This window comes from Anopheles arabiensis, chromosome X, assembly GCF_016920715.1.
Source record: "Anopheles arabiensis isolate DONGOLA chromosome X, AaraD3, whole genome shotgun sequence".
NCBI lineage: Eukaryota > Metazoa > Arthropoda > Insecta > Diptera > Culicidae > Anopheles > Anopheles arabiensis.
In genome coordinates this window covers 4,966,540-4,988,067 of record NC_053519.1, presented here as the reverse complement: position 1 = coordinate 4,988,067, position 21,528 = coordinate 4,966,540, and the positions used below count along the sequence as shown (strand labels likewise).

Here is a 21,528-nt window from a genome sequence, read left to right as displayed (position 1 = left end):
GGACGGGTCGGGCCAAGGTGGATTCATTCCGACCCGTGATTGCAGCGAGTTCGGGTCGACCCGAATGATGAGTAATGATGAGGTGCGAGACAGTATAAGCGACTCCGACCCGTTGGTGCAGCGAGTTTGGTTCGGGTATTGAACCTACCTTGACCCGATCCGACTCGAACTCTGGTGTATGAAAATGTTGCGGGAACATTTGTTGCCAAATCGTATGGACGAACTGTCAATCACATGATGCGGAAACATTTTTGATGCAAGAGAAACATTTGCAGATTTGATTCCGACTGTGTGGTCAATAATTCTTATAAAATTTTGCTCGGAAAGCTTTTCGGTAAGTAATCTATGGCGCTCGGGCCATTAATAAAAGAAAACTAAGAAAGAAAACAAAGCCATACCGGTCCTGTAACTGATCGCAAACTCACCCCGGTGCAGGAACCGTTACTGAACCTAAACCGATCCAGGACCCGTTACCAAACCCGTTCCGGTCCTGCAACAGCTCCCGATTCGAATCCTTTCCCGGAACTGTTCCGGATTCGGAATGAATCGGGTACCTAGTCCAACCCTAAAACGGAACTCAACTCCACTAGAAAATTTCCCAAATGTACAACATTCCCCTGAACATAAACATTGCTGGTCGCTGACAGAAAGGTTAACTGTCAAATTGGCGTTCGAGTTGTTTCACAAGAGCGCACCCGTTCAATACAAACCGCTAACCTAACGAACTTTAGGCGCCGTTGGCAAAGGGACGCGAAAACGAAAAAGCCATTACGGTAAGCACGGTACAACTAAGACTTTTTTTTTAGTGGAAAACCGATGTTTTTGCATTATTTCGTAAGAAAACAGACCCCATTTTGTGGCGTGAAACGGGGCGACGCTGGAATGTAAACAGTGACGCGGGCTTTTTTGTTTTTAACGAACGACATCATGTCCAAACGAACACTGCCGCTGTGGCTGCGGGCCGGCAAGAGCGATGCAGATCTCAAGAATAATGTAGAGTGCGTCGTCGTGGCAGAGCCGTTGAATGAAAACAACAAACCAGCGGTACCAACGCCGGCTGCGCCGGAAGAGGAACCACCGAAGCGACGCTTGCGAAGCAACTACCAGGTGGAGGAAAGCAAGCAGCCCGACCTGCGGGTAGAATATCTCCCGTTCGTCAGCTATACCGGGGCGATCGAGTACTATACCACCTTCCAGGACGTCGCGTTCAGCTGCGACCAGATGATGCAGTGGGTGGAGCAGCAGCAGGAGGACCGGCCGATCCCGATCGCGTTCGATCTCGAGTGGCCGTTCAGCTTCCAGACCGGCCCGGGCCGGACGGCGCTGATGCAGCTGTGCGCCGCCCCCGACCGGTGCCTGCTGCTGCAGCTCTCCTGCCTGCAGAAGCTGCCCGCCGCCCTGCTGCAGCTGCTCTACCATCCGCGCGTCCTGCTGCACGGCGTCAACGTGAAGAACGACTTCCGTAAGCTGGCCCGCGACTTCCCGGCGGTGAGCGCGGACCGGCTGATCGAGCGGTGCGTCGAGCTCGGCCAGTGGTACAACCGGCTGCACGGCACGACCGGCATCTGGAGCCTGGCCCGGCTGGTCGAGCAAGTGCTGCGGCAGCGTGTCAGCAAGGACAAGCGGGTCCGGATGAGCAAATGGAACGTGCTGCCGCTGTCCGACGACCAGAAGCTGTACGCGGCGATCGATGTTTATGTAGGTTATTTTTTTAATATTTTGTTTCGTGTTTTTTGGACACTGTTTTTGTAACGTCCATTTCCCGCCCGTTTTTGTTTTTGTTTGTCTGAGACCGTTGCGGAATCAGAAACGTCAGAAATGACGCAACCCCACTGTTGTGTCGTCAGATGTTATCAGCTTGTTTTCCGTTTGTTTTCGTTTCGTGCCCGGTGATTGCAGGTTGGCCAGTTGCTGTACATGAAACTGGTGGAGAGGCAGCGCCAGCAGGAGGATGCTGAAAACAGTGCGCCGGAAGTGAACCCGGAGATCGAGCGGAAGGAGAATTAACGTCCACAGTAGCAGCCCCGCAACACGCACAAGACGCCACACCGACTGCCCGGGACTGCCGAGAGAGAGAGAGAAAGACAGAAACAGACACATAAATCTCAACCCTAAAAACACACTCATCCTTACCGCACCATGTCCCGCCTGGTGCACGTGCTGCGGGCCGGACGACTGCCCTACCAGCGGGCCCTGAAGCTACAGCAAACGATCGCCAGCCAGTTGCAGCAGCAGCAGAAGGACGCCTCACCACAACCACCCTATCGCCACGTGCTGATACTGACCGAGCACGAGCCCGTCTACACGATAGGCATCCGGACGCGCGGCTACGACGAGGCGGAGGAGGGCCGACTGCGCGCGCTCGGGGCCGACTTCGTGCGCACCAACCGGGGCGGGCTGATCACGTTCCACGGGCCGGGGCAGCTGGTCGCGTACCCAATACTGGACCTGAAGCACTTCCAGCCGAGCGTCCGCTGGTACGTGTGCCATCTCGAGCGCACCGTGATCGAGCTGTGCCGGCGGTACGGGCTGCGGGCCGGCACGACGGCCGACACGGGCGTCTGGATCGGCGACCGGAAGATCTGCGCACTGGGCATACACGCGAGCCGGTACGTGACGACGCACGGGCTCGCCCTCAACTGTGACGTCGATCTGGGCTGGTTCGGGCACATCGTACCGTGCGGGCTGGTCGGCAAATCGGTGACCTCGCTCGCGCACGAACTCGGGAACCGGCCGGACCTGGGGGTGGACAGTGTGGCGGACGGGTTGCTGGACTGCTTTCGCGCAACGTTCGAGTGCGAGCTGGACGAGCTGGATGCGGGCAGCCGGGCGAAGCTGCTGGAGGGGATTTAACCGGGTCGATCCAACAATTTGAGGGGAAGTTATCTCAGGAAGTAATGTGTCGCCGTAAGGAAGGAGTGTTTTGATGCTTTAAGCAATTTTTAGAATACAGTCCGAGTTGTTTTAATATGTTAAGCACGTGTTTCTTAATTTACGCTTCTAAAGGAATTCGGTTGATGAATAGGAAGTTCTATGCAGGCGCAAGATCGACGACAAACGGCTCTTACAGTTTTTCAATGTTTTTGAAGTATTTTATGCTGTTTGAGGATGTGTATCAAGAATCCTGCAAATGAATCCACCATCTGGTCTTTTTACTCCACTCTGAGGTCTGGCCAAGGAGTTCACAGTTTTGCCTGTTACTCTGATTACTTCCAGCGATCAAAGCAGTTGATTTTTCTGCCCCACTGACCTGCTTGGAGGCTTCTTCAGCGAAGTTTTCCCATTTCTAATGGTCTGGTCTTAATCTTCAACATTTTCAAGGGCTGTCAGCAAGAGGATCGTAGCTATTGAGCAACTGTGCTCTTCCATTGATACATTTGCAATTTTCCACTAGTTAAAGCAGGTCGCACAAAATGACTTCACATCAAAGATCCATCTTTCCTGCGCAACTGTAGCCAGTCGTTTGCGCGAGATCTTCTGGTCGTCTTCTTCGCAAGGATGTCCTCAAGAGACTTCCACATTAGTAGTATTGCGCTCTGGAGCGCAAAATTGTAATCAATAGTTCCGTGCGGACGTCGATGTCGTCCCTAATCGTAGTCGTCCAAGTCCAACTCTTCCGGATTTGAACTTGTTATCAGGCATTTCATTTATTTGTGTTTTTTTGTCTTTCATTTTGCGCGTGCACTTCGTATACAGGTATTTATTTCAACGGCCGACTCCGACTCCGGCCGATTCTGGACGACTCCGAACGACTTCGGGCGACTCTGAACTACTCCGGACGGCTACGAATGACTACGGACGACTCCGAATGACTCCGGACGACTCCGAATGACTCCGGACGACTTCAAACGACTCCGGGTGTTCCGAACGACTCTGGACAACTCCGACCGACTCCGGACGACTCCAGGCGTGAATGACTCTGGACGACGCTGATTCCTGGTGACTCCGGACAACTCCGAACGACTCCGGACGACTCCGACTCCGTACGATTCCGAATGATTCCGAACGACTCCGGGTGGCTCCGGACAACTCCCGACGTCTCTGATCGACTCCGGACGATTCCAAACGACTCCGGACGACTCTGACTCCAGGTAACTCCGGACGACTCCGAACGACTCCCGACAACCCCGGACAACTCTGATTCCGGGTGACTCCGGACAACTCCGGGCGACTCCAGACGACTCCGGACGACTCTGACCCTGGGTGACACCGGACGACTCCACATAATGCTAGGCGGACCTACCTCTCATAGTCGCTTCCGAAATTACCGGCGTCGGATCGGAGTCGACTCCGGATTTTTGGCAACTTTATCCATGACTATTCCTTGGCTGCGTCGTCTTTACCTTGCCAATGGCCATGCCAGTCATCTCCAACAAATCCAATCAGCAAGAAGTTTGCTTACCGGTCCACTCGCAAGAACTTGTCGAGTTCGTCCAAGCCCAGACGTACGCTACGAAACGCCAATCTCCGTAGTTCGTTACATTCAGCTGGAGCATGCCAGCGTCTTCCTTTCACAGAGGAGCCTTTGCAGAGGGTCCTAAAGGAACTCGGTTCTTGTTCTTGAAATATTAAGGTTCTTTTAGATTAGATCGAAATGAGACTCGTTCACTCGATATCTGTCCCAAGAACGGACTCGATTCGATTCCAGTTCCAAACGCCATTACATCCTGGCAATTAAAGTGAGGCTAGATAGTTAAACTTCTAGCTTTGTCCTTTTCGACGTACAACAGACATCTTTAAAAAAAATTCGACGAATAGCTGGGATCACACGAGGATATATCCTACGATGCCTAACCTTGCCCTGTCAGCACCTTGGATAAAACGTCCCAGTATGTGTGTGTGTGTGTGTGTGCCATCTGTATCGAGTTTCGAGCAGTGCCCGACTGCTCGATTCCACTCGGGTATGGTTGTTTATAGTTTTCTTGGGTGTTTTTCCCCCTCTCTTTCTTCTGTTTGTTGTACGGACCGTCGCACGCCAGTGTGTTTTGCAGCAGCTCACAGAACGGCGCCGTGCGTGTAGGTCGCATTGACCAAAACCCTGCGGAAGTTTGCCCGAAATCGGTTCCATTGCTCTCAGTGGCGGTGTTTTTTTTGTTTCTCTGGTGGTGCCTGGTGGTGTTGCTGCGATTCCGCGCGCGGGACGCTCTTGTTTTTGGTCCGTGGATTCCGTGGATGATGTCAGAAGAATTGGCCAGCAGCTGCTGCTCGTTTGGCGCTTCGTCGTCGTCGCAAGCATAAACGAAGGCTTGGGAGTGCGCGCGCGTGTGTGTGTGTTTTTGCGTGGGCATTTTGTGTGTTGCCGCCGGGTGTAAGACATATGCAGCGTTGTGCGTTCGGGGCAGCCTAGCTTCGCCTACCTCACTTACATAAAAGGAAGCGATGAAGTAATCGGCCACCTCCCCACCCGCTCTGATTTTGTTTCCCTCGTCTTCTTCCACCTCTTCTTCTTCCGTGGGTCGCCCGCGCGCGCCATTGGCCTCGGCTCGCTCGCTTCCTTTGTTCTATACCCAGTGCAGTGTGTGGCCAGGGAACGCTTCGAACGTGGCTTCGCTCCGATCCCGGCGAGTCGCCAAATTTGCAGTAGACACATCCCGAAACATCCCCTACACGCACACACACGCACACCGAAAGGACCAACAACAAAGTGCAAGTGTGTTTGTGCGTGTGCGTGTGTGTGAGACAGAACAATCAACCCCCGTCAACAAGAAGCACCCCGAGTGTGACAAACCCCCGAAGCGAAACATCTGCCAGGAAGAGCAGGTCAGGGAACGCGCACCACCGGCCCTGTCGCGCGCTCAGTCAACCATCAACCATCAGGAAAAGCAAAATGGTAAGTAAAGAAAGTCAGTTTCATTTGCCCCCCCTTTCCAACTGCAAGGAAAAACAACAAACAAACGAAAAAATAGATCTTTAAAATGCGACACACTCTCTAACGGTCACCGGGCGACGACATGGGTTTTCGCATCACAATCAATACGCACGCACCAAACCATTAAGCGCTAATGGATTGGAATACATGAATAAATCTGGCTAGCAGGGAAAAATCACACAAAAAAAGAAAGAAGTATAACAAACGGGCAGGGTAATTGGCCTTCGGTTGTGCGCGGAGAGGTGCCCATACTTCAGGTGCGCTGTGTGTGATACTTAAGACACCGCTGGGATGGTGCCTACATTCAGTCGCTCCCCTGCCACACGCACGGGAGGGTTGTAATAAAACAACAAACCTTCCCCCACCCCTTCGGTCCACCCCCTCATCGAGAAGAAAACAAAATACTGTGTCGAGGTTACGGGCTTTTTGGATCCACTTCTCGAGCAGTTTAGCCCAGTGGCACTAAACTGCACCGAGATTTGGGAGGGGTAACCTCAACACAATTAAAGCAGTAACTCATTTAGCAAATAACCTTTTTTTGTTGTGCTTAAAATAGATTAAATGAGTGACAGTGGAGTGTAACTGAAAGCAAAAATGATATTAATGTATTAGAGCAAGTAGAGAAAAGCTTAAAAACATCTGCAATACTAATATTTGTTTATGTTGCATCTAAAGAGTACTTCGATTCGATTTCAACAAATAGTTGATGAATTATAAAGAATTTCGTTTTCTAAATTGTTAAAATTATAAACGGCTGAGAGTCTGTTACGTTGTGGGTAAAAGTGCATCATGTACAACGTTTTGGCTTATTAGTTTTAGTACATGTGGAACCACACACATTGAGTTTAATCCAGTGACTCACTCGTTATACGAAAAACTCGTTATGCGAAACACTCTTTTTCCTTCGAATTTGTATGAAAAGTAATGGAATTGGCGCTAGGCCCGAAAATGTGCTCGTAAAAATGGCATATATGCAACTGAAAATATGTACCCTGTCGTATTGTTGCCGCTGAATTTTGTGTTTCGTGACACTAACTCACCTATTTTTGTCTCGAAGGCACCCATTTTTGACAGCGTGTCACAATTTTTACCTGGAAGGTATCCATTTATGTCTCAAAGGGCCGTGTCTGCTTCATCGGATGCGATTTTATCTGAAGGCTCGTCAAAATTTTATATAGGATTTGACAGATACCACCCGACGTGCGATTTCGTCGTACGACGGAATAAAAATATTTATTTAATAAATTATTTCGTTGGACGCCGTATCCGATGTTAACTGTCAAACTAATTATGTGATTTTTTGTAGGAACAACCTCAAACTATCTTTATTTAACTATTCTTCTTATTCTTCTTCTTTGGCACAACAACCGCTGTCGGTCAAGGCTTGCCTGTATCCACTACTAGTGAAGTAAGCTTGGCTTTCAATGACTTTTTGTTACCATAGCAGGATAGTCAGTCCTACGTATGAAGGCAAGGTCTATTCGGGTCTTGAACCCATGACGGGCATGTTGTTACGTCGTACGAGTTGACGACTGTATCACCAGACCGGCACTCATTAAACTATTAAAATCATCCAAATCATCGCAATATCGAAAAAGAATCGAAAAATCGTTTGACAGCACGTGTGATAAAATCGCATGCGAAAAACTCGGTACTCGTTATGAGGGGTTCCACTGTATGAAGAATTGGAATTCTTACGTTAAAATCGACTCGAGAAGAAAGCATTTTGACATTAGAATTATTCTCAACAGTGTAATATCGCTTGGGGAACTAAAAAATGATTATTTTGTGTGTGTAATTATCGGTTAAAGGCCCAATCACATAGAGGAATTAGGCATGTAATCGGTACGTCAAAGCGTTCAAAGGTTTTACCTTGGCTGAAAAATGAATTTGTCTTGGCCAATGTAGATTCTTTCACACACTCACAAGTATGGAATGAAAGCAAAAGTAGTTTTATCAACAGTAGAGTTGGCAACCAAATTTACACACGTAAGTTGGCAACCGGCTTACCCAAGTATTCCATACGGTTTTTATAGATAAACAATCGGCCACAGCACCATTTTTCGATCGAAAAAATTCGAAAGGCGCTAATGTAAAACAGTATAACTATTTCTTTCCTACCCCTACATGAAGTCGATTCCCATCGAGTTCAATATTTAGTGTAGGTAAACCTTTTTTTTTTAAATAATTAATAAATAATTTTTTTATCACCCCAAATTATGAAAAAGAACCAAAACATTTACCAACTTGCTTTTACATAACGGGTTTCAAAAACATCATCCTTGATTTATGATGTTCGATAATTTCCGCTGCTCAATACGTCGCGGATTTTTCCCCATACAAAGTGGTCGATTTTTTCGATCGAAAAATGGTGCTAAGGCCGAATGCTTTCTATTTTTTAATACCGTAAGCAAGTAATGCCGACCATATATTCTTCTATTTTAGTAATAGGTTGAAGTTTTTTTTCTTCATTTTGTGATAAAACTATCGGTCTATTTGATTTTTTTTGTATTCAGGAGTAACATCTATTTGAAATTTTAAATGGCTTGAATTTGACTCGAAAGTAAGCACAATAATGTAACGCCTAATTGTTTGCATCGAAAACAAACAAAAAAATCGGCCCAGAATTGCCGACCACTGGATTAAATCGATTAGCACCAAAGTAAGGGGGGATCATTGAGGGCGCCCAGCACAGCACACAAACACACACACTGTCAGGCGCACGAGCAAAACAGAAACGCTACGGGACGAATGGGAAGAACGGGACAAAACAAAAGAAAGAGCGAGACAGAGCAAATCGTGGCGTCTCTTATCGTGGGGCACAATTTTTCGGGGCACACGAATAAAAACCATCCCGCACGGGGTCGCACAAAATCAATAGGAGGTCGTCGCGTTTAGTGGGCCACGCAAGAAGTAAACCATCCTCCGTCCGGCACACACGGTGCTGCAAGCAGCGCAAGTGGCAACCTACATCCACAGTGCGGTGACACCGTGCTAGCGTTTGTTGTGAGCGTTTTCCCGTCCTTCAACACCGTCCCGCCGTCAGTAATTAAGTTTCCTTTTTACATTTTTCCCCTTTCTCTCATTGCCGTGTGTATCATAATGTGTAACGTGTGACACTTTTGTTTTTGTGCGTTGCAGAACCCGAACGTGGTGACGCGCAGCAGCGCCAAGCAGTCGAAGGTTCGGACCCGCGCCCAGCAGGCAGCAACGGAGGCGGAGCAGGAGGAGCGGCGGGTGAAGCTGTACGGTGGCTATCGGTCGACCGGCAAGGGCAGCATAGCGGAGGCGAAGAAGCAGGGCAAGCTGAGAATGTCCGCCACCAGTCAGAACGGCACGGGTGCCGGCGGCGACCAGCGCCGCAGCTCCGACTTTACCGAGGTGCAGCTGAAGGACATCTTCCAGAACGCGCAGAGCGGGGCGCGGACGGTGCGCGGCCCCACCGGCATCCTGTACGACGAGCGGTTCGCGCTGCACCGCTGCCTGTGGGACACCAACTATCCGGAGTGCCCGGAGCGGTACCTGCGCGTGATGGAGCGCTTCACGATCGGGCAGCTGGTCGACCGGTGCCAGTTCATAGCGCCCCGGCCGGCCACCCGGGCCGAGCTGCTGACCAAGCACACGGCCGAGCAGATCGAGCTGCTGGCGCAAACGCACGGCTCGCAGGACGAGCCCGAGCTGGAGCGGCTGAGCTCGCACTACGACGCCATCTTCATCCATCCGGTAAGCCCGCACTCAGGCCAGCACTCGCCCAAAGCCGACCCCCACTAACACATTCTTTTTTTGTTTTTGGTTTGCCCAGACGTCGTACGAAACGAGCGTGCTGGCGGTCGGCAGCACGATCCAGCTGGTCGAGAGCGTGTGGAGCGGGACGGTGCAGAACGGGATGGCGATACTGCGGCCGCCCGGGCACCACGCGATGACCGCCGAGTACAACGGGTACTGCTTCTTCAACAACGTGGCGATCGCGGCCCAGCACGCGCTCGACCATCTCGGCACGCAGAAGATAATGATCGTCGACTGGGACGTGCACCACGGGCAGGGCACGCAGCGGATGTTCTACTCCGATCCGAGGTGAGGTTTCGTGTAGCGACGCCCCATTTTGTGCTCTTTTTTTTAAAGTCCATCTCATATCGCCCCCGCAGGGTGCTGTACTTCTCCATCCATCGGTACGAGCACGGCACGTTCTGGCCGAACCTGCGCGAGTCCGACTTTGACTACGTCGGCACCGGCAAGGGCGAGGGGTACAACTTCAACGTGCCGCTCAACAAAACGGGCATGACCAACGGCGACTACCTCGCGATCTGGCAGCAGCTGCTACTGCCGGTCGCCACGGAGGTAAGCAAGCAAGCGGCTTCTTTTCAGCCCGATAGGTCAACGGAACCAGGAGAGACCACAAAATGCGTTCTAGAACGAAGATTCGCCTGCCCTATCTCTCTTGGAGCAGCGCGATGACGGGGCAGAAAACTAATCAGCAATCAGACTGTCGCCGAAACGAACGAAGACACACCGCCGCCGCCGCCGACATCACAATCATCCCGCAGTTTTATGATAGCGCGATTGTTTTGCGCGAATTTATTATAGCCTGCTTGTGTGCCATGTTTGCAATCGTTTCTTTCTTTCTTTTTGTTGTAACATTTTTTGCTTCTATTACTTCCAGTTCCAACCGGAGCTGATAATCGTATCGGCCGGCTACGACGCTGCGTACGGATGTCCCGAGGTGTGTGTTTGTTGATTTTACGTTGTTAACTAATCGTCGTTTTTTTCTCTCTCTCTTCTTTCTTTTCTTTCCCGCTATTCCTTTTCCCCGTTTTTTTGCGTTGTGTGTATGTTTGTTTTTGGATTTTCGTGGACCTTCCGCGGTCTTCCATTTTTTCTGTGTCTCCCATCTACTGCCCACCTCACGGCATACAGTTCGCTCCCGAGCTGATTATCGTGTCGGCTGGTTATGATTCTGCCCTGGGCGACGAAAAGGTAGCCACCGGGAAAAAACAGTGCTTTCCAGTGTTTGCTGGCGATGATTTATACTTATTTTTCGCTGCTCGTTTTGGGTGTATCTAACTCTCATGTCTTTTGTACTTTGGCGTACAGTAACACATCATTACAGCTGGCACGATAACTTACACACGCATACACACTAAAATTCCTCATTATGTCATGCTCATGTTTGTTAGTTACATGTGATTTCATTCCTTTGGCCGTTGTTCTTTTAACTAATTAATACACATTTGTTAGGGCTATAAATACAGTCGCTGACGCTAAATTTGGGCTCTTAGATATCAAGTTTTGCCTGTGAGTCATCATTTGTTGACGCTAACGCATTTTTGTCTGTAAGTAATCAATTCTAGACTATTGTAGGTATCATGATATATTTACAAGGTTTATGAGGAGATTTATGACAACTGTAACCTTACATTACAACCACACTACTAAAATCGTGTAATTTGATAATTTTTTGCGCAAAACATAATGAAATTAACATACAGTGGAATCTCTCTAAGGTGAATCTTCAAGGGGACCGTCAGCGTCAAAGAAAACTAATGAAGGTGTTGCTATGAAGTATCCAAGAAACCACGAGAAAAAAACCTGGCATCCTTGGACCAAATTTTTTTTTGTGAATTGTTTTTCAACATTCATCTTTGAGAATTGAGGCTAACAAATTGCATATGCAACTTAGAAAATGTTCACCTTAGGGAGATATGCATCCTGAAGAGACATAAAATGTATGGAATATGACATCTTAGAGAGATTTCACTGTATTCTCAAGAGCGTGTTTTCTGGAAGTTAAATGTTTAACTACTTATCTTAAAGTAACGATTTTGGAACACGCAGTTTCAGACATTAGGTTAAATTTTGTGAGCAAAACAATTGACTTACAAGTCAAAAATATATACCTTAAAATTGATGTTGAAGGCTGCATGTTCGATGAAGATCCTGCACAAAAACATCAAGGAGTTCCGAAGACGTTTGAAGTATCTCAGCAAGTTATTTCCCAATGTGAATGATCTGAGGTATTGAGTCTCGTATCACGTTAACTCTGAGTTGTGGCAGCAACTCATATCTAAGGCATGTGTAAACGGTACTAAAAAACACTAAAATTGAAAGGCTTATCCCACCCGCTGTATAGCCTAGACAATGATCCTTCAGATTGCTGTCTCTTCTGCTCGATAGAGTCGATGAGCTGGCTAGCCAGTTCTGCTCCAACTACAAAGTAGTCAGCAAATGGATCGCTGCATGGAAGCCGGCCACAGAATAATGACGAAAAATAGTTTGACCATTGAATGCATTATCAGATTGTCACAATTAAGCTTCTTTTTTCACTACAAAAACAGCACGAACTTATTTGTAGTCCAAACATAACCTCCTAACATCATAACATACAATCGAATGGCAAAATTTCTTAACGAAGCTATTGTTCGCTCGTCATTTGGGTCTAACAGGCATTGATGTGTCTTCATTAATGATGTGCTCTCTGGAGCGCACTTACGATTTCGATCTGACATCGAGTATTGTTAGTCCGATTCCGACTCCGGCAAAATGTCGGCAACTGTAGTCGTCCAGGACAAAGTCGTCCGGAGTCGTCTGGAGTTGTCCAGAGTCGTCCAGAGTCGTTCAGAGTCATCTGGAGTCGTCCGAAGTCGTCTGGATTCGTTTGGAGTCGTTCAGAGTCGAACGGAGTCGACCGGAAGCGGAATCGGTTGGAATCAATATGCTTGTTATCAGGCATTTCCTTTCGCTGTGCTTTTTTTTGGTCTTCCGGCCAACTCCAGACGACTCTGGCTCGATACCAGACGACTCTGCCCAGATCTGGACGACTCCGTATGACTCCGACTCCAGACGACTACAGACAACTCCAGATGACTCCGACTCCAGACGTCTCCGGGTAACTCCAGACGACTCCGGACGACTCCAGACAACTCTTGACGACTTCGGATGACTCCGGCCAGTTTCGGACGACTCCGTCTAAGGCGTATAATGCGAACCTGCCTTCTGGAGTTGGTTCCGAAATTGTCGGAGTCGGGTTGTAGTCGACTCCAGATTGTTGCCATCTTTACCCATTGCTAGTCTTCATGCTCTCGCCAAATCCTTTCAAAATTCCTCTCTCACCCATTGCTCGACCCATGCCTGCAACCTGTTCCTTCGCTACCGTTAAGCATCTCTTGTTGGTGCCTGTCAGGCCTGCTTACTAATCTGTTTCCATCCGCTCCCCCCACCCTCAGGGCTGTATGGAAATAACGCCCGCGTTCTACTCGCACCTGCTCAGCCCGCTGCTGCTGATGGCGCAGGGGCGCGTCGCCGTCGTCCTGGAGGGTGGCTACTGTCTCGAGTCGCTTGCCGAGGGCTGCGCGCTCACGCTCAAGACGCTGCTCGGCGATCCGGCTCCACGGCTGACGGAAGCGCTGCAGCCCCCGTCCGAGAGCATGCAGGCGTCCATCCTGAACTGCATCTACAGCCACCGGAAGTACTGGAAGTGTTTGCAGCTTTACGAGCTATACGAGTAGGTTGAAAGGCGTTGAAATCCCAATGTTCCAAGTATAATAATTTATTGCTCTGTGTTTGTTTCTGTCCGCAGCCTGGAGGACTACAACAACACAAACCCGCAGGACAACTTCCACAAGGTGATCAAATGCTACGTGCCGCCGGAACCGCCGGCCCAGCCCGGCCGGTACGAGACGCGCAACTGCTACCCGGTGCAGTCGGCGGACGAGCGCGCCCGCATCCAGGACCGGCTGGCCCGGCTGCACCTCGCCACCGATCTGAGCTTCCCGCCCGACCGCGTCTGCTACGTGTACGACGAGCTGATGCTCGAGCACCGCAACAGTGCGGAAAAGTGGCACCCGGAGCAGCCGGAGCGCATCGCGAAGATCATGCAGCGGCTGACCGGGGACTACCAGCTGGCGCAGCGCATGAAGCGGCTGCCGGGCCGGCTCGCCACCACCGAGGAGCTGTGTCTGGTGCACGGGCCGGAGCACGTGCGCCTGATCGGCGAGGTGTGCCAGTCGAGCACGATGAAGCAGACGGCCGACCAGTACAACTCGATCTACTTCCACCCGAGCACGGACGCGAGTGCCCGCATGGCGACCGGCTCGGTGCTGACCGTGGTGGAGGACGTGCTGGAGGGCCGTACCCGGTCGGGCGTGTGCGTGGTGCGCCCGCCCGGCCACCACGCGGAGGCGGACACGCCGCACGGATTCTGCATCTACAACAGCATCGCGGTGGCGGCCCGGCATGCGGTCAAGCGGTACGGGCTGCGGCGCGTCCTGATCGTCGACTGGGACGTGCACCACGGCAACGGCACGCAGCACATCTTCGAGCAGGACCCGCACGTGCTGTACATCTCGGTGCACCGGTACGACAATGGGGCGTTCTTCCCGCGCAGCACCGACGCCGACTACACCGTCGTCGGCAGCGGGCCGGGCCGGGGCTTCAACGTGAACATCCCCTGGAACCGGAAGGGCATGGGCGACCCGGAGTACGTGGCCGCGTTCCACTCGGTCATACTGCCGATCGCGTACGAGTACGAGCCGGAGCTGGTGCTGGTGTCGGCTGGGTTCGATGCGGCGATCGGCGACCCGCTCGGCGGGTGCCGCGTGACGCCCGAAGCGTACGGCCACTTCACGCAGTGGCTGTCGGTGCTGGCGGGCGGCCGGCTCGTCCTGTGCCTCGAGGGCGGCTACAACGTCAACTCGATCTCGCACGCGATGGCCATGTGCACGAAGGCGCTGCTAGGCGATCCACTGCCGATGCTGCTACCGGTTAGCGGCACCGCCCGCACGCCCCCGGCGACGCACGCGTCCTGCTGCGAGACGCTCTGGAACGTGCTGTCCGTGCAGCGGCTGTACTGGCGGTCGCTTTGCTTCAACAAGAAGCTGCCGAGCAGCGAACCGCTGCTGGAGGAGACCGGCAGCGAGCTGATCGAGGCGCTCGACAACATGACGCTGAGCGAGCGGGGCGGCACCGACAAGCAGCAGCCGCAGCAAACCACATCGTCCACCCCGTCGTCGTCGTCCGCCGCAAAGGCTGCCAGCAGTGGGGGTGAGCAGGCGGCGGGCAGCTCCAAACAACCGTCCCAAACGCTGACCGAGTTTTTGGAGGCTAACTTAGAGGTTCGCAGGCAAACTGGTGGGTGGAGTTTTCAACCATCAATACTAAACAAAGCTTCCATCGTTACAGGCACTGCAGAACGAGGAAATGTTTGCCGTAATACCGCGCCGCGACTGTCCCCATCTGAAGCTGCTGCGACCGGAAACGGCCCCAGAAGGTAAGGCTACCGTGTGTGTCTCCTTTCATTTTCCATGTGTTAATCTTGCTCCTCCCCGCAGCAATCGACACGCGCACACCGTGCAGTGACTGTAGCGCGGAGGTGGAAAACTGGATCTGTTTGCTCTGTTTTGGCGTGTACTGCGGCCGGTACGTGAACGAGCACATGCTGCGGCACGGTACCGAGGCGGCCGACCATCCGCTCGCCCTCAGCTTCGCCGACCTGTCCGTCTGGTGCTACGGGTGCGACGCGTACATCGACCATCCCGCCCTGCACCACTACAAGAGCCTGGTGCACCAGGACAAGTTCCACGAGCCGCTCGTCTGGTCGTACGGCAGCGACCTCGTGCTGGACGTCGTGCCGGGCTCCAGCTCCGGCCGCAAGGCGGGACAGGACTGATATTGGCCGGACGTCTCGAAGGTGATCTTTCGAGTGTTGGTGCTGTTTCTGCTGAAAAACATTCTCGTCGGTTACCTGAAGTAGGCGAAAAAAAAAGTGGGAGAGAGAAAAAACAAACAAACAAACACGCCTCCCAGAGATTGCGCTAGCCCTTGCTTGCGCCTTGCTTTAAAAAAACAACTTGCATTATCACGGGTTGCTGTACGGCCTGAACGCTCTCCGCCTACCGGTTCCGTTGTAACATATCTTTCCGTACCAAAATGTGCCGGCAGCGGTAACTATTTATCATATATACCATACGTAACGTCAAACTAACGCGCGTCGCGTCGTCCTGCTGTCCCCACTGTACACAATGTTCGTTCTAATCCGCTGTATGCACAATTTAACGATTCCTCTTGAATGTGTGTATGTCTGTTTGTTTGTGTTCTCAACGGGAGCATAACGATACCGATAAGGGCTACTTACCATAAGTGTTACAGAGACTATATACAGCGTAGTGAGGGATGGGATGCAGAAGCTGAGGAACAATGTTAATGACTGTTGTACAAATCATGCGTGCAACAGTGCGTTTTTTGCCGGGGTGGGGAAATGGAAAAGTTTGTAGAAGAATTGTGTAACTTGTGTTTAGGATATTCTAGCTCAAACCAATTATACTGCAACTAACCAATTTGTAGAGCGCGTAGTAGTAGACAAGCGAGCAAAAAGTAAAAGTAAAAGGCATATGTTAACTAGATATTAACTAAGCAAAATCTATTAGCCCGACTAAAACTGTGCAACAGCAGGCGCACACACACGTGTGGTAACAAAACAATACTAAAACATTTAAAGCTAGCGCTGTTTTGCACATGTTAGGACAGGACATCCTGGTTGGCCATTCCATTTTCATCGTGTGTGTGTGTGTGTTAGAAATTTTAGAAACACTTTTCTGTTTGCTGTAGACCAAGATTACGTATTGGCGGTTGCATTTTTAATCGTTTTTTGCTAGTTTTTTTAATCCTTTTTGAGAATGTACGAAAAAGATGCTGACAGGATGGAAGTGTTAGGGTTTCAAGACGATAGTGTGTCAGTGTTTTTTTTTTCATATTGAAGATTCATTATATACAAAATCAACTTGTTTCAAATGAGAGGAGATAGCGTGTGCATTAACAATTGAGAGCAAAGGGAGAGCACCGGAGCGTTCCGGGAAAGTGTTACAATTATGTATGTTTGTTCAATAGATTATTAACAAATAGTAACTAAAATTTAGCGATTGCGATTACTCTCTAGCATTGAATCCGAAACGGAACGTTGATGGGAACTCTGGTTGAGGGATTGTGAGATGCGGCTTCCACACCAACTTCCATCGCAAAAGGTTTTCCATCGACCGCACCCTTTCAAGAACTAGGCGCTGTTTACACATACACCCACAGCCACAAAAACATCTTGAGGAACTTCTTAACTCAATGTGTACGGGTGGTGTACGGAGTGTACGGGATCGCCGCTACGGCAAGTTTGAAGAGACTTGAAGCTCACGCGGTGCATCTAATTACTCTCACCAGACGTTTGAAGAAATGACAAAAACGGTAGTTCGGTTCCTCCCAAGAACATTCTGGAACATTCATCCCAGGAGATGTTGCCAGGGTTTCCAAACCCCAAGAAATTCCCAACAGTCTCCCGGCACTGCACTCGTATTTACCGTCAACCCGGAAGTACATGTGTCTGTGCGGTGGGGGGAGGTTGGGTGCCTGCATCCAGGATAGCGCGTGCAGCGCATACATAACGCAGAGCAGCGGCCATTTTCCCACAACAAACAACAACAACCCCGCCCCAGTGGAAAGCTCGTCCCCGGTAGCCGGAGATGCTAGCCGGGCTTTTTACACACATACTCTTTGTTTATTTGAACGTTGATTGTAGAAAATGTGCGTGCGTGTGTGTGTGGGGAGAAGATGTCGGAAAATGGGCAATAGGGCTCGCTTTCACGCACACTCACTCACTTACTCACACACCATTCACACACAGACACACAACCCACACGAAACCCACGACAGACCTGGTCCGTCTGGTCGGGAAGTGTATGTGGGAATCAGCACGTAGACACACCGAATACCGGCGTACCGGTCGCTTTTCTGGGTTCGGCCCTGGACTTGGAGCATCTCGCCATGGGGCTCTCCCAAGGTGTATGTGTGTGTTTGTATTTTGCGTACTACCGCTACTACTACTACCACCACCACTACTACTACTACAAATACTACTTGTGAAGCTGGGGTTCATTGAACATATAGCGAAGCGTAGTACAACACGACGCGGCTGCACTGTTGTGTTCCCCCTGGTTCGGCGATTGCGCCCTGGTTTTTGCCATCCTAAGCCATCCTTGCCTCCCTTTGTGTGGTGCAGCTTTCCAGTTGAAGAGATGCACTGGAGGGTGGAGATATGCAGAGTCTAGTGATGGGTTTTGATGGTTAAAATCCTGAATCGACTTCGATCCCACTCAGGAAACTTCGGAGCCGACTCCAGAAAGTAGGTGCGCCCAGCATTAACCGGAGCCGTTTGGAATCGTCTGGAGTCACCCGGATTTGACAGGAGTTGTCCGGAGTTGGATTCGTCCGGAGTCATCCGGAGTCATCCGGAGTCGTCCCGAGTCATTCGGAGTCGACGGGAGTCAGCCAAAGTTATCAGGAGTCGTCAGAATTTATCCGGAGTCGTCCGTAGTCGGAGTCGTCCGTAGTCGGAGTCTTCCGAAGTCATCCGGAGTCGTCAGGAGTCATTCGTAGTCGCCAAGAAACTTCTGGAGTCGTCCGGAGTCAGCCGGAGTTATCCAGAGTCAGCCGGAGTTATTTGGAGTCGTCTGGAGTCGTCCGCAGTCGGAGTCTTCCGAAGTCATTCGGAGTCTTCCGAAGCCGTCCGGAGTCATCCGGAGTCGTCGTGAACCTTCTGGAGTCGTCCGGAGTCGCAGTCGTCGTGAATCATCTGGAGTCGTCCGGAGTCATTCAAAATCATCCGAAGTCTTTCGGAGCCATCCAGAATCGTCCGGAGTCGTCCGAATTCTGATTAGTCCGGAGTCATCCAGAGTCGTCCGGAGTCATCTGGAGTCGTCCGGAGCCATTTAGAGTCATCCGGAGGCTTACGGTGTCATCCAGAGTTGGAGTCGTTCGAAGTCATCCGTAGTTGTCCGGAGTCATCAGGAGTCGTCCGTAGTCGGAATCTTCCGGAGTCATCCGGAGTCGTCTGGAGTCATCCGGAGTCATCAGGAGTCGTCCTGAGTCGTCTGGAGTCAGAGCCGTCCGGAGTAGGAGTCACCTGGAGTCACGGAGTCCACAGTCGGCCGGAGACGGCCGGTGCAATGTTTCTATGGTCAGGCATTTCATCTCCCACTCCGACTCCTGCTGGCTCCGGGCGACTCAAACCGCTATTCTTAGAAAGAAAGGTCTCTTCAAAGAAGTGCACGCGCAAAGCGAAAGAAGAAAACAACACCCGCAGCTGTCTCCGACTCCGGGCTAACTCCGGGCGATTCCAACTCCGCGCAACGCCTGATAATTCCGGCCGGCTTCAGGCCGGCTCCGGACGACTTCGTGCGGAACTAGTGATTCCAATTTTGCCGGAGTCGGAGTCGCTCTTTCAATAGCCGGAATCGGAATCGTGGGTGCGCTCCAGAGCGCCAACCACTAGCGCAGACAATTCGCAGCATTCAATTTGTTGTCTTTTTGATTTCAAACAAGGTGTTAACATGGCCCTCCAAAAGTTGCTGCAGCGCTGTGAAGTACTCATGCCGGATGCGCTACACTCTATCGCTCACCCTATTCCGCACCATTGGAATATTAACGCGCTGGTCACAAAGGCTGGTCCACCCGGGCTGTTCAGCCATTACCAGCGCTGTTGGTGCACTCTGGCGCGCACGCCCCGATCACAGTGCCGCTGGCATACCGCGCCCATACCAATTACGACTCGTTCGCCATCGAATCGGTCTCGAGCAGTCCGGCAACGACCGCATGCCGTAGTATTGGTCACTGTGGAAGCTGGTGTTCTTTGTCGTTGCGAGACTTGGTGGACTTGTGACGATGAGAAATGAGCGAAGATGTATTGCAGTTATTGTCTCAGAATGCCTAACAATCCTAGAGAGAACGCCTAAAGGCCTTAGAGCCTAAAGATTCTCGGTAGATCATCAGGATCTTCTGAGGATATTGAAGATGTTGTAGGCTCGCTCTCCAGCAGATAACAAAGTGACCGGTTATGCCTGCATTTCTCAAGTGCAATCTCCCCAACATCAGCCCCGGCTTGAGTGAGGGGGGGGGTGTCCCCTGATCCCCCTCCCCCCATTAATGCCGGCAAAATCTTTGTTGGGAGTGTCCCGGCAAAGGACTCGGCTGTCAGTCGAACATCCCGACCGGGCCGAAACGCTTTACCCCTCGTTAGCTGCATCCGTGTTGGGTGGTTTTGTCCGACCGCGTTTTCGGAGTTTGTCTGCGCAGCTGTGCGATAGCAGCAGGAGGGGGTATGGGTGCTTGAGGCGTTCTTTTTTCCCGGCCCGGTTGCAATTTTCCCCTGTGTGTGTGTGTGTTTGTGTGCGGATTGCGGCATGTGGCGGTATTTCGTACGCCGCACACAAACACACTCGCACTAAAAGGGAGTACTACGGGGTTGAGCAGGAGGGAGTACAAATTGGGTGTGCGGTGAAAATTTGTCGATGATGAATTTGTGTCGTTGCATCATGCACGGCGGGTTGGTTAGTTTTTTTTTACAAATACATTTTAGAAAAGAAAGCAAGGATATTTTAAAAAAATATGTTTTTTTTCTAAGGACTTTGACCGGTCCACATTACATAGAATCCCCCGGGAGGAACAGCGAGACGCGAAAACACGCGAAAGAAAGAATCCTTCCAGCTACGTCCACCCTTCCTTACCCACCAAAAAAAAAAAAACAAAAAAAAAACAGAATACTCGATAACCTCACTTTATGCGCCGCTGTACACCGTCTGGTGGTAGCGCAACTTCACACTGGTTCAACAACTTCCGGGTCTAGATAGGAACGAATACTTCCCCCTCACCTCCCCTTGCCATACACACACACACACACACACACACACACACACACACACACACACACACACACACACACACACACACACACACACACACACACACACACACACACACACACACACACAAACGTATACTCGCTCAAAAACCCGGAACGAGACGGTAAGGCTCCCGAATTAAAAAAAGGAGCAAATAAAAGGAAACAACGACCTACCAACACGCACACACGAAGCGCAGGTAGTTCGCAGGAATCTGACATCCGCACACACCGGAACGCAGAAAAAAAAACACCACACACACACGCACACGCGGATACGGTCTTCATTGCGATGCCGGGGCGCGCGCGCGCGCTCCTGCTCCTTGCCCAATTGCGTCTGTGTATGCGTGCCGCCATTCTGTATAGAATCCTCTTGTAAACGGGATGCAAGAGAGTGAGAGATAATTGTTGCGAGAGAGGGAGAGAGAAGAGAGATGAATGATAGAAGAAGAAGAATATGGAATGGGGGGGATTCGTGTGAAGTAGCAATAAAACAAAAAAAACACACACACAGAGAAGGAAAGCGCCGGCAGGAGCGTTCCTCGTACAGCGAACGCGCGCAGCGTACACACACACACCTGCGAAAAGGGGAGCACACAAGTGAGGCAGGCAGACGAGGCGAGGCGAGCGAAACGGGACCGCCGAAACCGCCCGGACTGGGAAGCGCGCGCTCGCAGCACACGGCAGAGTGACGACGACGCTTCGAGAGCCCGGACCACGCGCGCGCTAGAAGCAGAGACGCCCCCAGCGAGCAGGCTATAAGCAGGCAGGCAGGCAGAGAGCACAGCAGAGTGTCTAGAGACGGCCATCCGATTTTGTCCGTGTTTTGGTTTTTGCGTGTGCGGCCCCGGCTTACTACCCGTGCGTGCGTGCGTGCGTTTTTTGTGTGTGTGTGTCTGTGCGTGCGTGCATTTTGCTGCTTGTGTCGTGTGTTGTGTGTAGTGTGTGG

At 51.2% G+C, this 21,528-nt stretch overlaps 3 protein-coding genes across 7 annotated transcripts; all 3 read left to right on the top strand.

Annotated features, from left to right (window-relative positions):
• Positions 1–657: 657 nt before the first annotated feature.
• LOC120906121 (Werner Syndrome-like exonuclease) lies at positions 658–2,030 on the top strand. Of its 3 annotated transcripts, none has more exons than XM_040317582.1 (3): positions 658–773; positions 840–1,698; positions 1,900–2,030. In XM_040317582.1, exons 2-3 carry the CDS (start codon positions 928–930, stop codon positions 2,005–2,007), a joined length of 879 nt encoding a protein of 292 aa, XP_040173516.1. In that variant the 5' UTR covers positions 658–773; positions 840–927; the 3' UTR covers positions 2,008–2,030. The 3 variants fall into 3 exon arrangements, with proteins under 3 accessions (XP_040173516.1, XP_040173515.1, XP_040173517.1); XM_040317583.1 differs by having other exon boundaries at positions 682–773; positions 847–1,698; XM_040317581.1 differs by having other exon boundaries at positions 681–1,698.
• Positions 2,031–2,114: 84 nt separating this feature from the next.
• Positions 2,115–2,976, top strand: LOC120906122 (putative lipoyltransferase 2, mitochondrial). The gene has a single exon (XM_040317584.1). It carries the CDS (start codon positions 2,140–2,142, stop codon positions 2,851–2,853), a length of 714 nt encoding a protein of 237 aa, XP_040173518.1. The 5' UTR covers positions 2,115–2,139; the 3' UTR covers positions 2,854–2,976.
• Positions 2,977–4,897: 1,921 nt separating this feature from the next.
• LOC120905964 (histone deacetylase 6) lies at positions 4,898–16,775 on the top strand. 3 transcript variants are annotated; one of them, XM_040317325.1, is made up of 9 exons: positions 4,898–5,830; positions 9,011–9,592; positions 9,672–9,943; positions 10,015–10,207; positions 10,784–10,843; positions 13,090–13,367; positions 13,443–14,976; positions 15,044–15,131; positions 15,193–16,775. In XM_040317325.1, the coding sequence occupies exons 1-9, from the start codon at positions 5,828–5,830 to the stop codon at positions 15,528–15,530; spliced, it is 3,348 nt and encodes a 1,115-aa protein (XP_040173259.1). In that variant the 5' UTR covers positions 4,898–5,827; the 3' UTR covers positions 15,531–16,775. The 3 variants fall into 3 exon arrangements, with proteins under 3 accessions (XP_040173259.1, XP_040173258.1, XP_040173260.1); XM_040317324.1 differs by lacking the exon at positions 10,784–10,843 and adding an exon at positions 10,530–10,589 and having other exon boundaries at positions 4,899–5,830; XM_040317326.1 differs by lacking the exons at positions 4,898–5,830; positions 10,784–10,843 and adding exons at positions 8,571–8,910; positions 10,530–10,589.
• The last annotated feature ends 4,753 nt before the right edge of the window (positions 16,776–21,528 follow it).